This window comes from Camelus ferus, chromosome 10 (assembly GCF_009834535.1).
Source record: "Camelus ferus isolate YT-003-E chromosome 10, BCGSAC_Cfer_1.0, whole genome shotgun sequence".
Classification (NCBI taxonomy): domain Eukaryota; kingdom Metazoa; phylum Chordata; class Mammalia; order Artiodactyla; family Camelidae; genus Camelus; species Camelus ferus.
In genome coordinates, this window is record NC_045705.1 from 50,892,328 (window position 1) to 50,906,101 (window position 13,774).

The window sequence follows — 13,774 nt, forward strand, 5'->3', positions numbered from 1 at the left end:
TGGGTTGCCCCGAGCTGAGAACCACTTGGCTATATTAATGGTAAGTACAAAGAAAACAAAGCAAAAGCAAATTTTTAGAAAATATTATCTAATAGAAAACAAAACGCTATACAGGAAGGGAAAACAATCACAGTAAACTACATGGTTCAACTATGAAGAGTTTATAGTCACATTGATACAAATTTTGAAAATCAATGTATCCAAATAACTTGCAATGTGACTATTGGAACAACTGAGCAGAATTGAGAGGTGTGTCTGTGTGTTTGAGAACAGTGGTAAATTGAATCTTCACTGTGGGAAATCAGTAGAGAATCCCTTAACCTGAAAGATCAAGAAGGAAAACCATAAGCATACTATTTTGAGATGCAGAGATAAATATCAAAAGAATAAATTGAAAGAGGTTGCCTCTGGAGAGCCGGAAATGAAGAGGAGGAAGAATCTGCAGAGGACTCCTGTTTTGTAAATAGTCCTGCAGAGCTCTTCAACTCTTAAACATGTGCATATATAACTTTGACAAAAAATAATTTTTAAAGATCAATTGAGGCTATATTATGAAGGACTCTCCTACTGGTTAAGGACACACTCATTTAGAATCAAAAAGCTATACAACTTTGAGCCAGTTACTTACTCTTTAAGCCTTACTTTCTTCACCCACAAAATAGATAATGAAAGATAATAACTGCCTTAAAGGGCTGTTACAGACATTAAATGAGATAAGTGTATAAGTTGTTTAGCACAGTGTCTGGCACATAGTGTTTATAAATAGTTCCTAGCATTCAATTTGCCATCAGAGTGTATCAATTATACACTTAACACAAGTAGTCATAATCTCAGGTGTTTTAGAAAGCAATGGCAGTTGTGGGGAGGGTAGCTAGGGGAAAAAAAGAGCTAGATGCACAGAGACCGTTTAGAAGGGCTACATTTGAATGAGACAATAGAGGTACAGAGAGAAAGGTAATAGTACAAGAGACATTTTCCAAGTGATGATCTAACTATACATGAGAAAAAGGGGGAAAAAAGTTCCATGTCAAGCAAATAAATAGCCGGTGATGACACTAACTGAACAAGAGAACACAGAGAAAGATGTTGGGAGGAGGACATGAGAATTGAGAGGGGAAAGAAGAGAAATGAAGTTGATATTACACATTTAATTTGTGGGTCCTAGAGTACAACGAAGTAGAGATATCCAGTAAGCAGGTGGAAATTTGATACTAGAAGAGACGTCACAGCTGAAGGATATAAATGTGTAAATTACAATCAAAGGTTAAAGCCATACAAATTAAAAGAATATTTCAGTTGACAATACTACCAAAAAAAAATATACAACAAGGATGAAAAACAAGATGTTTTATGTTTTGGGGGCTCTCAGTATCAATGGCCCTTATATAGTTATAAGGTCATTGTGAAGTTCAAATGAGTTAATCACACAAAGGATATACAACAGTACTTGACATATAATAAATGCTCAATAAATTTTGGTTATTACTATCATCACTAGTTCTAGATGAAAGTAGTGCTTATTGCATGGAAAACAAAAGCAGAAAAAAATCCACTGAGATAGGGAACAACATATTCTTTCTTTTTCTTTCATTTTTCCATCCTCTCTACATTTATATACTTCTTGACCGCCACTTTAAGTACTGTAGTGAAAGTATTACCTTAAAAGCATTAGTAATATGTATACTATCCTTAATTATACAATAAGATACTAAAGGGAAGAATGAATTTTTCTATTTCTTCTAAATATTCCCTATATGGCAGAGAACAATAATACAGTCAGTATTCAACAAATATTAATGTCACAAATCTGTAAAAGGAAAATAGAATAAAAACAACAAAGCAATAAATAAAATTGGGATAATATTAAAAGCAAGAGATCTCAAATATCAATATACAACAATTTAAAGACATGTAGAGTGAAAAAATGAGGTGAAAAGCTTTGTTGTTAACCACAAAGAACAGATCACACTCTCTTTGCTCTTCTCTGGGTACAATTTAGGAGGAATACTAAAAACACTGGATTATGTCTAAAAAAGAGCAACCGAGAAACAGTTAAAGAACTAAGGATGCTTACTTACACTGTACAACAGAGAAGGTTGGCCCTTCTGCTCCCCTCCCCTCAACTTCAACAATGAAAAAAAGGTATCCTGTGGAAAATGGTTTAAGATTTCTCTGTTGTCCAGAGGCTTCTATCAAAAGATGGCAGCTATAGAGATCTAAACGTCTTTCCACTCAAAAACTTAAAATAACAGATCTCTTCTAAGACAAAGATGTTATCAGAGATTACTCATGAAGGTATTCAAGCAAAGGCTGGAAAACAGCTTGCCAAGGATGCTGTGGAAAATATTCAAGCAGGGATAATTGGTTAGAATTCTAAGTTTCCTTGAAACCCTGTAATCACACCAACGAATATTACTGAATATCTGCTTCAGTAAGGACACTGTCCTAGACATATAATACATACTAAAAAGAGAGAGAGAGAAATACACAAAGATCTCTGCTGTCAAGAAATCCATAATGAATAATAATAAAATACAGTTTGAGACAATAATAGATATCACAAAGCACTATGTATTAATTGCCAAATGAATACTATTCATATATAAGTCTTTTAAGAAGGCGAAATCCTCAAGGTTAAAATGGTCAGAAAAAGCTTTTTAGAATAAATGATGAGGGACTTATGGAAAAATGTGCATAAAGGTTCTGAACTGATGAACAAGAGGAGGAAAGAGGAGACAGCACAAATAGAAGTGAAAAGCAAGTCAGAGAGAAACCTGTTTGGCTGCATTAAAAAGGAGGAAGAAGAGATAAGCTGGAAGGGTGGACTGTGAGAATCAAACTGTTCTAGGCCTTGAACACCAAGCTAAGAAGTTTCAAATTTATCCTGCATACAGCATCTTTATCAACTACTCAGCTCTGCTGTAGCCACAGACAATAGTAAATTAATGGGCATGGCTGCATTCCAATAAAACTTTATTTATCAATACCGACATTCACATTTCACATATTTCCATGTGTCACAAATTATTATTTTGATCTTTTCCCAACAACTGTGAAAACATAAAACTCATTCTTGACTTATGGGCCATACAAAACAAGCTGTGGGCTGAATTTGGCCCAGGGACTGTAGTTTGCCAAGCCTTGTATTACACTAAGCTGTCTTCTTCAGCAATTTTCTAAGGTACATTTGTCCTTGAACTTCAGGAACAAGAACAATATATTATTCACTCAACTTCACATACTTAACCAAGATCTAAATCTACTAGGGGTCAGATGTTCCCTGAAGGAAAAAAACAAAAAACAAAAAAAAACCTCCAAACTGTTGATAATAAGCCATTAGAACAGAAGCAAGATTTTTTAATTCCGTAATTTATTTTCACATAGTACATGTATTTAGTTACAAACTATTCTTACAGAGTCTCTAGGTTACATGGAGGGATCTGAAAATAGAGTATAATTAAGATGATGTGAGTTCTAGTCCTAACTTTGTCATTTACTCATTATGTGACCCTGAACAAGTCACTTTCAATCCTCTGGCCCTAATTTCCTCATCTGTAAAAGTGAAGGGGTATAAATCACTAGATGATCACTATGAGCTCTCGGCGTTAGTACCATATGATTCTACTCCTACTTAAAAAGGCCAGGAGTTGACAAACAACAGGCAAAAGTGATAATTAAGGACACAGAAAAGAGAAAGACATTGACTAAATGAGGGGGCAGAAAGGACAAACAGGTGGGGGAAAAGGCCTCAAAGTACACAGTATTATTAAAATCAAGGATTTTTTTTTAAGTATCAAATGAAAATGAAAATTCAAGGAAGAGAAGCAAGCAAGAATTCAAGAAGAGGAGGATAGCCATCAAAAAAGTAATGAGCTAGTTAGCTAGCTAAAAAAGGCAAGGATTTCAAGTGACAGACTTGAGATTTTAGAGTACTGTACATGCTTCCAGGTATCATGAAAGGAGCCAGGGAAAAAAATAAGACTGAAGATGAGTCTAGGGAATAGAAAATAAAGGAATATGGTCCAGAAAAAGGAGAAAAAAAGTCAAGATGAGCTTGAAGCCTCAGGTGAGGGAGTTAGTCTTAAAGGAGAGGCATTTAACCTTTAAAATCCAAAAGGTAAAAGCAACATTGCAGTATTGGTTTTTACACAATAGATACATTCTTGTGAAGGTGTAAACTCATATTATAGTCTATAAGTCACATTGTTAAGGAAATAAATCTAATGTTGGGTTTTCTTAAAACAAAGTTCCACCTATATTTTCTAAAGGTCAAAAAATTAAGAAAGGACTGACTTTGTTTTCCATAGGAATGAAAATCAACACTACGTAGCTCTAAAAGAAAATGTATGTTTACATGTCTCTTACAGCACCTATCACTTCCACCCTTGCGTGAGAGTTACTTATGCAGAAAAAGTACCTAGCCTCTAATTGGAGTTAGATGAATACTAGTGTTATCTTTCCTAGTAGCTCTGAAAGCTCCAAAAGCAAGAATTCTGATTAATTCATCTGTTTATTTTATTCGCTTTGCAGAGCTGGTGATGCTTGATGAATAAATACAGACCCATGATAACTGAGTCTTTAAAAAAAACTGTCCTTGCAAAACAATCATCTGATAAAGTTGGGAAAATATTCCTATCGTGTTATACAACTCCAGTATCACTTTTGCAGTGTCAGAGTTTGCTCAAGCCACAACAAATTGCTACAAAGTAACCAAAAAAAGCAAAAAAAAAAAAAATTAAGAGTTTTTAATGAACATCACTCATAAACATCAAGATCCAACATAGCTAATTTCAACCGACACCTGCCTCTATTTAAGGTATATGAGAAATAAAAATCCAAAGCATTCGCCTGATGATCAACCAGTTAAAAATACACGTTTGGATACGCTGAAGATATTTATAAAGCTAACAGAGATACTATTAATATATTGAAATTCACTGGCTAGTGCTGGATTCTACCATTAATCTTCTACTACTATTCAAGAGAAGCCAAGAAGTCAAGGTTTCTCATATCACTTGCTTTTAAGAATTTAAGGAGTCACTGAAACTGGCATACACAACCCAACTACAAAAAGTAGTTCAGCTCTCCATGTGGTAATGCTTCCCTATCTCTTACCTTTACGTGAAAGTCACATTCACTACTTTTCAGCGATCTTCGGTAGGCCCCACTGAGGCAGGCCCATAGTACTACCAAGTAAGTAACAGTTCAAAAAAGTCGTAACAGTTAACTGCCCTCCCACAGAGCTCAAGTTGGGTGTAGATTTCACAAGCCCTGAAAGCTATACACTGCCACTGTCAAAACCAGAAGCAGCACCGTCACCCTGTCGTGCCCATCAGCAACTGTTTCAGATTTTTTTCTCTGAAATTGCCTATCTTGGCTCGACATGTTAAATAAGTACTTAAAAGGCCACTTTCTCCCCCGAAAGCAGGACCTGATTCCTTCCAGTCCGCGCCTTTATTTCTCCAGCCCCGCAAACCCGAGGGGAGAGGTCTCCGCTGCCCTGGCCCCCGCAGGTCCAGTCGAGTCTCCCAACTGCTCGCCGCACCCACCATGTACCCCCTCCCCACCACCACCACCACCACCACCACACACCTCCACCTTCCCCTACAGGCGGCCCGGCACAGGAGCTGGGCCCGCAGCCTGACCCTCGCCCCGGCCTGCGCTGCGTGGAGCGGCCACAGGCCTCGGGCCTAGCCTCCTCCGCCAGCCCCTCACCTCCTTCGGGACCAGTTGGTTCTCCTCGCCGGGCACCATCGCTCAGACTCCGGCCGCTCCTCTCCGCCCTGCGGGGGAGGGGGAGGGTGGCGGCGGCTCTCTAGCTCAGGAGAGAACGGCAGCGGCAGTCATCCTCTCCAGTGCTTGCGCTCGGGCTACCACGGAGGCCTCAGCCTGGGCCTCAGACACCAGCGCGCAGACACCGATCCAAAGCTCCGCCGCCGCCGCTGCTGCCGCCGCCGTCGCCTTCGTCGTCGGCCCCTCCCCCCAGCCCGCTGCAATCAATGGAAAAATGGCGGCGGTCGCTCTCGCGAGAATTCGGGCCGTCGGGCTCCGAGCCGGGCGCTTGGCGCCCAAGGTGCCGAGACAGCTGCCGCTCGCGTCTAATTATCTCAGCTCTTACTCAGCCTCTGGATGTGTAAGATTTGTTGAGAGGCCAAGTAAACGCTGATCGTCAAGGGATCTGGACCGTCCATCTCGGGTCTCCCTCCGCCGGCAGGGAAAGGACCAGGCCTTAGGGTGCTCCATGCCTTGCGGGGCTCTTCCCACCGGGAAGAGACGCGAGCCTAAGGCCGCCCCTCTGACCCTACCACCAGCACTGCTCTCCCTTCCCGTTAGAAAAGCGCCTGCACTCATCCCTTCTTCACAGAGCCGCAGCCTCTGCCTGGAAGAGAAAGCACCTCAGGCTCCTTCCCGGCCTCCGCCATCAGACACGGTCCCGGCTAGAAAGGACTGCGTTTTCCGGTCTTCCCACCCTCCTGACGGCCCCGGCTCGAGGGACCTCAAGGCCCGTCTCCTGCTAGGGGAAGGCGACAGCCCTGGGCTCAGGGAAGTGGTGTCACACCCCTCCCCCCCATCAGAGCAGCACTCTTCTGAGCTCCTTTGGGGAACTTCCTTCTCCGACAGGTTTAAGTCTGGGGCTGAGATAGCTTCAGAGAGTAGGGCTGCAGCTTGGACCTAGGATCCTGTTTTTAAATATTTTTAGACTACTTTAATCTCCTCTGGCAATAAGCATTGTTCTCTGTCTTATACGAAACAAATTTTGCAATAGTTATCTTTCCAAATCCTACTCCTTCTTCAAACCTTCCTTTACGAAAACTCAGTGGGATATCCTTCATGAAGACTTCCGTGGTACAGCGATTTTAGAGCATGCAGAGATAATATAATCCTGCCATGTTCCTAACACCCACAGCATTAACTACCTATACCTGTGCTCTCCCAACTTTTTTTGATTGCACTGCCCTTTTACCAAAAAAAAAAAAGGTCTGTATACTTATGTAAGTTATATACACGTTCTGTTGCGTATGACATAAACATTTTTAAAACATAAAAAAGATAAACATTTAAAGTAACTGTTAGTTATTTTCTATATTATCTTTTAAAAATCCTTGTTATCATCACTAAAAATATTTAGTGAAAGCAATATGATTGACTATTTTTCAGTGATTTAAAAAAATCTGTAATACTTTGCGAAACAGTTATTAAAATGTGTGATTCAACATTCAGGTTATTTCTGTACTTTGTTTTAACGGCTGTCATAAGTTTAAAAAGATAACTCACCAAGATACGTAGATCCTAATGGAAGAAGTACATCTTTGGCTGCTATTACTAAATGCAAGAATCCGTTTTTATCACTTCCATCCCCCAACCATGGAAAGTTTTTGTTGAAATTCAACTAGTAACTTTCTATCTTCCCTGATGTCATCCAGAAGATGTTGCATTTTTATATTTTTTCCAAACTCTTTGAAATGCGTTTCTTGGAAGATTTTTTTTTAATGAGTTGGAAAATTCTGTCCTCAAGTTTTAGTATACATGCATAATTTCTTTTTAGAGTACTGATCTTGCTTTTATTTAAAATGTTGATATTTTTGTTTATCATAGATTTTTGCATTGGTTTTGACTTTTTAAGATATTGCATTAAGATATTATTTATCTTGACTACTGAGTCTGGGACATCCCCTTAAATTTTGTGCCTGAGGTGAATGTCTCACTTGCCTCACTGTAATCCCAGCCTTGGATAGCACACATATGTCATCTTGCAACAAAATCACATAATGGAAGTATTTCCAAATCTCTGATTTCAAAATGTCATGCCCACTGCTTAACAAGATGGCTTCCATAGAGCTCATGCTAGAAGCAGACATGTCATCTCCACTATCATCTTTTTTGCTTATGCTTGCATTATTATCTCCAACTCATGTTTTCCTTCCAGAAATCTTTTTTAGCTACTTCCACTTTAGTGGGGGTTAATTTAATGAAATAATAATTCAATTGGTAAATTTACTTAACCCAGCACACATAAGCTGAAAGAAATCACAATATATTAAAACAAAAGAAAATGAAGAAACCTCCAAATATTTCTCCATATCACCTAAACTGCACTATTCACTCATTAACAGTGAGATACCAGGGTTGATCTATATAGTATATGGAAGACTTAATTTTTTTGTGTGTTTTTAGATAAAAACAAGTATTTTTTAAAGTTTCAGTATTTTCTTCCCATGACCCCCCTTGTTGCACACTTTTCTTTTTAGAGGCCATTGGTGTGACTGTACTAGAGACTGTATTAGGTTGGTAGGTATACAATAAATATTTGTGGAATAAGTATATGAATGCATGAATTGATTAATAAATAAATGAATGAGTAGAAATATATGGCTACTCTTTCTAGTAAATTAAGTTACAGATGTTACATATACATGTGTTTATTTATTTTATATATGAATTTTATGTCTCCAGCCCTAACTTTTCCCATGGGCTCCAAACTCATAAATCCAATCTACCTTTCTGATGACTCAAAACTTCCCAAATTTAATTTGACCTAAACAGAATATTCGCTTTCCAAGTGTCCCCTACCTACCTCCTGCAACATATACTCTGTCAGTTCTCCCCACCTGAGTATATTACACTGCCATCAGTTCAGTTTATCAAGACAAAAACTTGAGAATCTTCATCTTATGCTCATTTCATTACTAAGTGCTGTTGCTTCCTCCTCTGAAATATATCCCAGTCCAACCACTTCTCTTTATGTCTACTGCTGCTCGTCTCACTCCAATCACTATCTTTTCTTGCCTGGATTACTGCAGTTGTCTCCTAACTCCTGGTTCCTGGTTTCTACTCTTATTCCCCAGCAATTTATATTCCACAGAGCATCCAGAGTGATCTTTTAAAAATATATCAGATTATGTTCTTCTCTTATTTAAAACCTGTCGATCTAAATTAGTTTCTTTAATGCATCCTCTGTGCCTGGAACCACATAGTAGGTGCTTCATAAATATTTGTTGAATTAATGACATTTTCCATGTGTGATTCATGTTAAAAAAAAAGAAGTCCCAAAAAGGATTGTTTGTTTTCCTTATAACTTTTTTGGATTATTTTTCTTTTTCCTTTCACTTTAAAATGTTCATAATAGAGTCCCAGTCAAAACATGACAAAAATATCAGAAAAACCCAGATTGGGGGACACTCTACAGGATATCTGGCCACTATTCTTTAGTTAAGCTTGAGATAAACAATGAAACACTGAGAAACTGTCACAGACAAGAGGAGACCATGGAAATATGACAACTAAATGCATTGTGGTACCCTGGATGGGATCCTGGAACAGAGAGAGAACATTAACACAAGAACTGGTGAAATTCAAATAAAACCTGTAGTTTGGTTACTAATGTTCCAAAGTCAATTTCTTAGTTTTGATAAAGGTACAACGGTAACATAAGATGTTAACCATGGGGGAAGCTGGGAAGGGTACATGTGTACTCTCTGTCTGTCTTAGCAACTTTTCTGCAAATCTAAAATTATTCTAAAATAAAAAGTGTATTTTAAAATGTTCATGGTAATACCTAAGGTATTTCTTTCCTCTTTTATATTTCAAGACCTTTTGTGAAACATTTCTATGTTTTAAATGACTTTTAAACAGCCATATAGTCAAAGTCATATGATACAATTTAAGAGCTAGTGATATGTAAATCAACTACACTTCAATAAAAAATAAAATTTAAAAACGAAAAAAAAATGAGTTAGTGATAATGTTTATCACTGTAACTGGAACTATTAGTAATAATGTTAAATGCATTTTGTAAATGTTGAGTAGAGGTTTTCACCATGACTATGTTTTAATGAGGTTAAAAGAAGATCTTTAGTGATGTGGCTTTGGAGCCAGACTGACCTGTTCTGAGATCCAAGCTCTGCCACTCTCTCCACATGAGACCTCTCTGAACCTCTTCTTTCTCAACTAGAAGATGGGAGTAATAAAGTATGACTTTGGCATTTACCAATTTAACATTCGCAGCTTTGGCCAGAAAGTTTTATGATATGTAGCATTCTATAATTGAGCTAAAGACGAAATCTGAATTTTATACTTTAGCTGGAGTATAGGGGACTGTACAGCTGAATGACTGAAATAATTGGTTACCTGAATTTGAATCCTACCCGTGTTATTATCAACTGTTTGGCCTTCCTGGATAGATCTCTTAAATTCACAAGCTTTAGTTTTCTTATCTGTAAAATAAGGATGATAATAGCTCTATCTTACATTATATTATTTGTATTAAATAATAAAGAAAATAATAATAATCACAAAACTAAAACAGCTAAGATCGGTTGAATATATATCATATATATCTCCAACGCTTTTCTAGGCGCTTTATACATATTTCATTCAATTATCTCAACAACTTTATGCATAACCATTACTATTACCCCCCCTTTTACAAGTGAGGAAATTGACATAAAGCCTTGAAGCACACAACACACTGCCTGGCATACACTAAATCAATATATGCCGGCTACAGTTTTCCCAGGACTAGTCTGAGCTCCATGAGGGACTGTGCATCCCTAACAATGCCTGGCACACAGTAGGTGCTTTTAAATATTTGTTGGATAAATGAGTTAATAAACTAGTATTTTAGCTACTGAATAAATCTTCTTGATCACCCAGCAACTGTACTTTGACATAGTTTCATCGTTGCCTACTCTTCTCCACCCGTGTAGTATGTCCATGAACATGCTTAATATTTTCTTTTGTTTTGCAAATGGCTCTGAAAAGAAATCCAACCATTAGCAATGAGATTGAAGTAACTAATAAAGAGATAGGCTCTCTGGCTAAGTTGGAGTGTGGAATGTAATATTAGTCAATGGCTTATAGTTGTGATGGAAATGACAACACCAATAAAGAAACAGGAAAAAACAATTTGGGAAACTGTTTCAGTAAGTGCTTCCACCACTGGGAGGAAAAAAAGTAATCAACTGAGTAGGAAATGTAGTAAACACTGAAAAGATGACTAAATTTTGGTGTGAAGATAAGAACAGGAAACATGATACTCAAAAAAATGTAACCCAGGAAAAACCTAGGAAGATACACAAATATTTTTATGAAGCAATAGAGTGAAGATGTTAGTGGAGCTCTCAACCTACTTTGACCTCAGAGAAATATTAGTTCAAGGGCCTGAAGTAGCATTCTCCATTAATATAAACTGAAAAAGAATCATTGCCACGGAAGTGCTTCCCTCTTTCTAAGCTAAAGAAATCCATAAAACAAACGGTTTATAGCTCAGTGTGTTCAACAGCATAAAAAGGCTCACGTTAACAGGAAACATGGGGTTGGGGAGGGAAATAGCTCAGTGGAAGAGTGCATGCTTAGCATGTACAAGGTCCTGGGTTCTGCATATGCTCAAAGTTCAAGGTCCAAGAATAAGGAGGAATCTAATAATATAAAGTTGGAGCCATGGCATTAATCTTTTGAAGTGGTTCCGTACGATCTTTGCAACAGAGTAGTATTTATAAATTTCAGTGTTTGACTAGATCTCAGTATTCCTTGAGAATCTCGGGGCTCGTCGTAATAATTACTTTATAGGATTGTGAGGATTGGAAATAATGTACACCAAAGTGAATATTTTCTAATAATTTTGTCATGGAACAAAAACAAAACTCAGAGGTGCAAAAGAAAAGATGGTAATAAAAATTGTTTAACTTGCACATAGCAAAATACTAATATAAAATCAAAAGACAAAATATCAGCTTGAAGAATACTTGCAACAAATATGACAAACGGCTAATTTCCTTAATATAAAAGAGCTCTTTTAAATCAATAAGGAGAAGATGAACAACCCAACAGAAGAATGCTTAAAGAAGATAAATTGGCACTTCATAAAAAATGAAGTACAAATTGACAATAAACTTTTGAAAAAATGCTCTACTTTACTCATTATTAAAGAATTGCAAGTGTAAAAAAACTTCTATCATTACTCTCAGATTAGCAAGACTTATGGGGAAATAAGAACTCATTTCAATTTTTGCAGAGGCACAGGATGTAGCTCGGCGGTCCTGGGTTCAATCCCCAGTACCTCCTCTAAATAAATAAATAAGTAAAAACCTAGTTATCTCCCCTCCAAAAACAATACAAACAAAAACCTTGTGGCATATGAATTAAAGTAAACTTCTTCAAAGGCAATATGGCATTATATATATACCAAAATTATACACAAAATGTATACATCCCAGCAATTCTATTTCTAAGATTATCTTTCAGCACAAATGAAAAAAGGTATATACAGAATGATGTTCATTACAGTATTGTTTATAATAACTCAAAACTAGAAATATTATGAAAATTTGCCAATAGGATTATGTAAATTATGGTGTACTCAAACCACACGTAGTATGTAATACTACATAGTTGTTAAAATAGAGATGAAAATCTTAAAACTGATATGGACTAAATGCAGCATGGTGTGCTGGCTTGGATTCTGAATAGAAAAAGACATTAGTAAAAAAACTAGGGAAATCTGAGTAAAGTCCAGAGTTTAGTTAATATTAATGTACCATATTAATTTCTTATTTTTGCCAAATATTATATAATATTCTCATATTACATACTTCATAGTTTAATATTATATATTTCACATAAGCTCATATTATAACTTCCTATAAATCCAAAGTTATTCCAAAATGAAAAGTTTTTTTTTAAAGTGGTATAGAAAGAAAATCAAGATATAATAAATGAAAAAAAAGCAAGTTGCAATATGTCATGTACAGCATTTGTGTACTAAAAGATGGGGGTCATCCATAAATGATAAATGCTTGAGAGGCTATGGAGAAAAGGGAACCCTCCTACACTGCTGATGGGAATGTAGTTTGGTGCAGCCATTAGGGAAAACAGTACGGAGATTCCTCAAAAGACTAAAAATAGACTTACCATATGATCCAGCAATCCTATTCCTGGGCATATATCCAGAGGGAACCTTAATTCAAAATGATACATGCACCCCAGTGTTCATAGCAGCACTATTTACAATAACCAAGACATGGAAACAACCTAAATGTCCATCGAAGATGACTGGTTAGAGAAGATGTGGTATATTTGTACAATGGAATACTACTCAGCCATAAAAAGAATAAAATAATGCCATTTGCAGCAACATGGATGGACCTGGAGGAGGTTATTATAAGTGAAATAAGCCAGAAAGAAAAGGAAAAATACCATATGATATCACTTATATGTGGAATCTAAAAAAAAAAAAAAGACAAACAAATTTATTTGCAAAACAGAAACAGACTCACAGACATAGAAACCAAATTTACGGTTACCAGTCATGGAAGGGGGTGGGAAGGGGTAAATTGGGAGTTCAATATTTGCAGATACTAAATACTATATATAAAATAGATAAACAAGTTTATACTGTATAGCACAGGGAACTATATTCAGTATCTTGCAGTAAGTTACAGTGAAAAAGAATATAAAAATGAATATATGTATGTTCCTATATGACCGAAGCATTGTGCTGTACACCAGAAATTGACACAACATTGTAAACTGACTGTACTTCAATAAAAATATTATTTTAAAAAGATGGAGTTCATATATATAGAAAGAGGCTGTCAATAGCAATGTCAAGGTTAGCTGGGATCTTCCATTTTTCATTTTCACATTAAATCATGCTATGTTCTTTTAATTTTTTTATGGGGTGAGAGGCATGTGTGTCATAATTTTAAAACAACTGATTAAAAAATAAGGTATGGAAATTGACTAACATGGTGACTGAAACATTGTAGATGCGCAA

General features: G+C 36.8%; 1 protein-coding gene across 2 annotated transcripts in view; it reads right to left on the minus strand.

The window, feature by feature from the left end:
* Positions 1-5,942, minus strand: part of USP47 (ubiquitin specific peptidase 47) — a 113,424-nt gene extending 107,482 nt beyond the window's left edge. Inside the window, exon 1 of one of the 2 annotated variants that reach the window (XM_032489013.1) lies at positions 5,716-5,942. In XM_032489013.1, coding sequence (XP_032344904.1) covers positions 5,716-5,754 — 39 coding nt within the window. In that variant the 5' untranslated portion in view covers positions 5,755-5,942. The remainder of the gene's footprint in view (positions 1-5,715) is intronic. The other variant, XM_032489014.1, reaches the window with a different exon arrangement.
* Between the last annotated feature and the right edge of the window lie 7,832 nt (positions 5,943-13,774).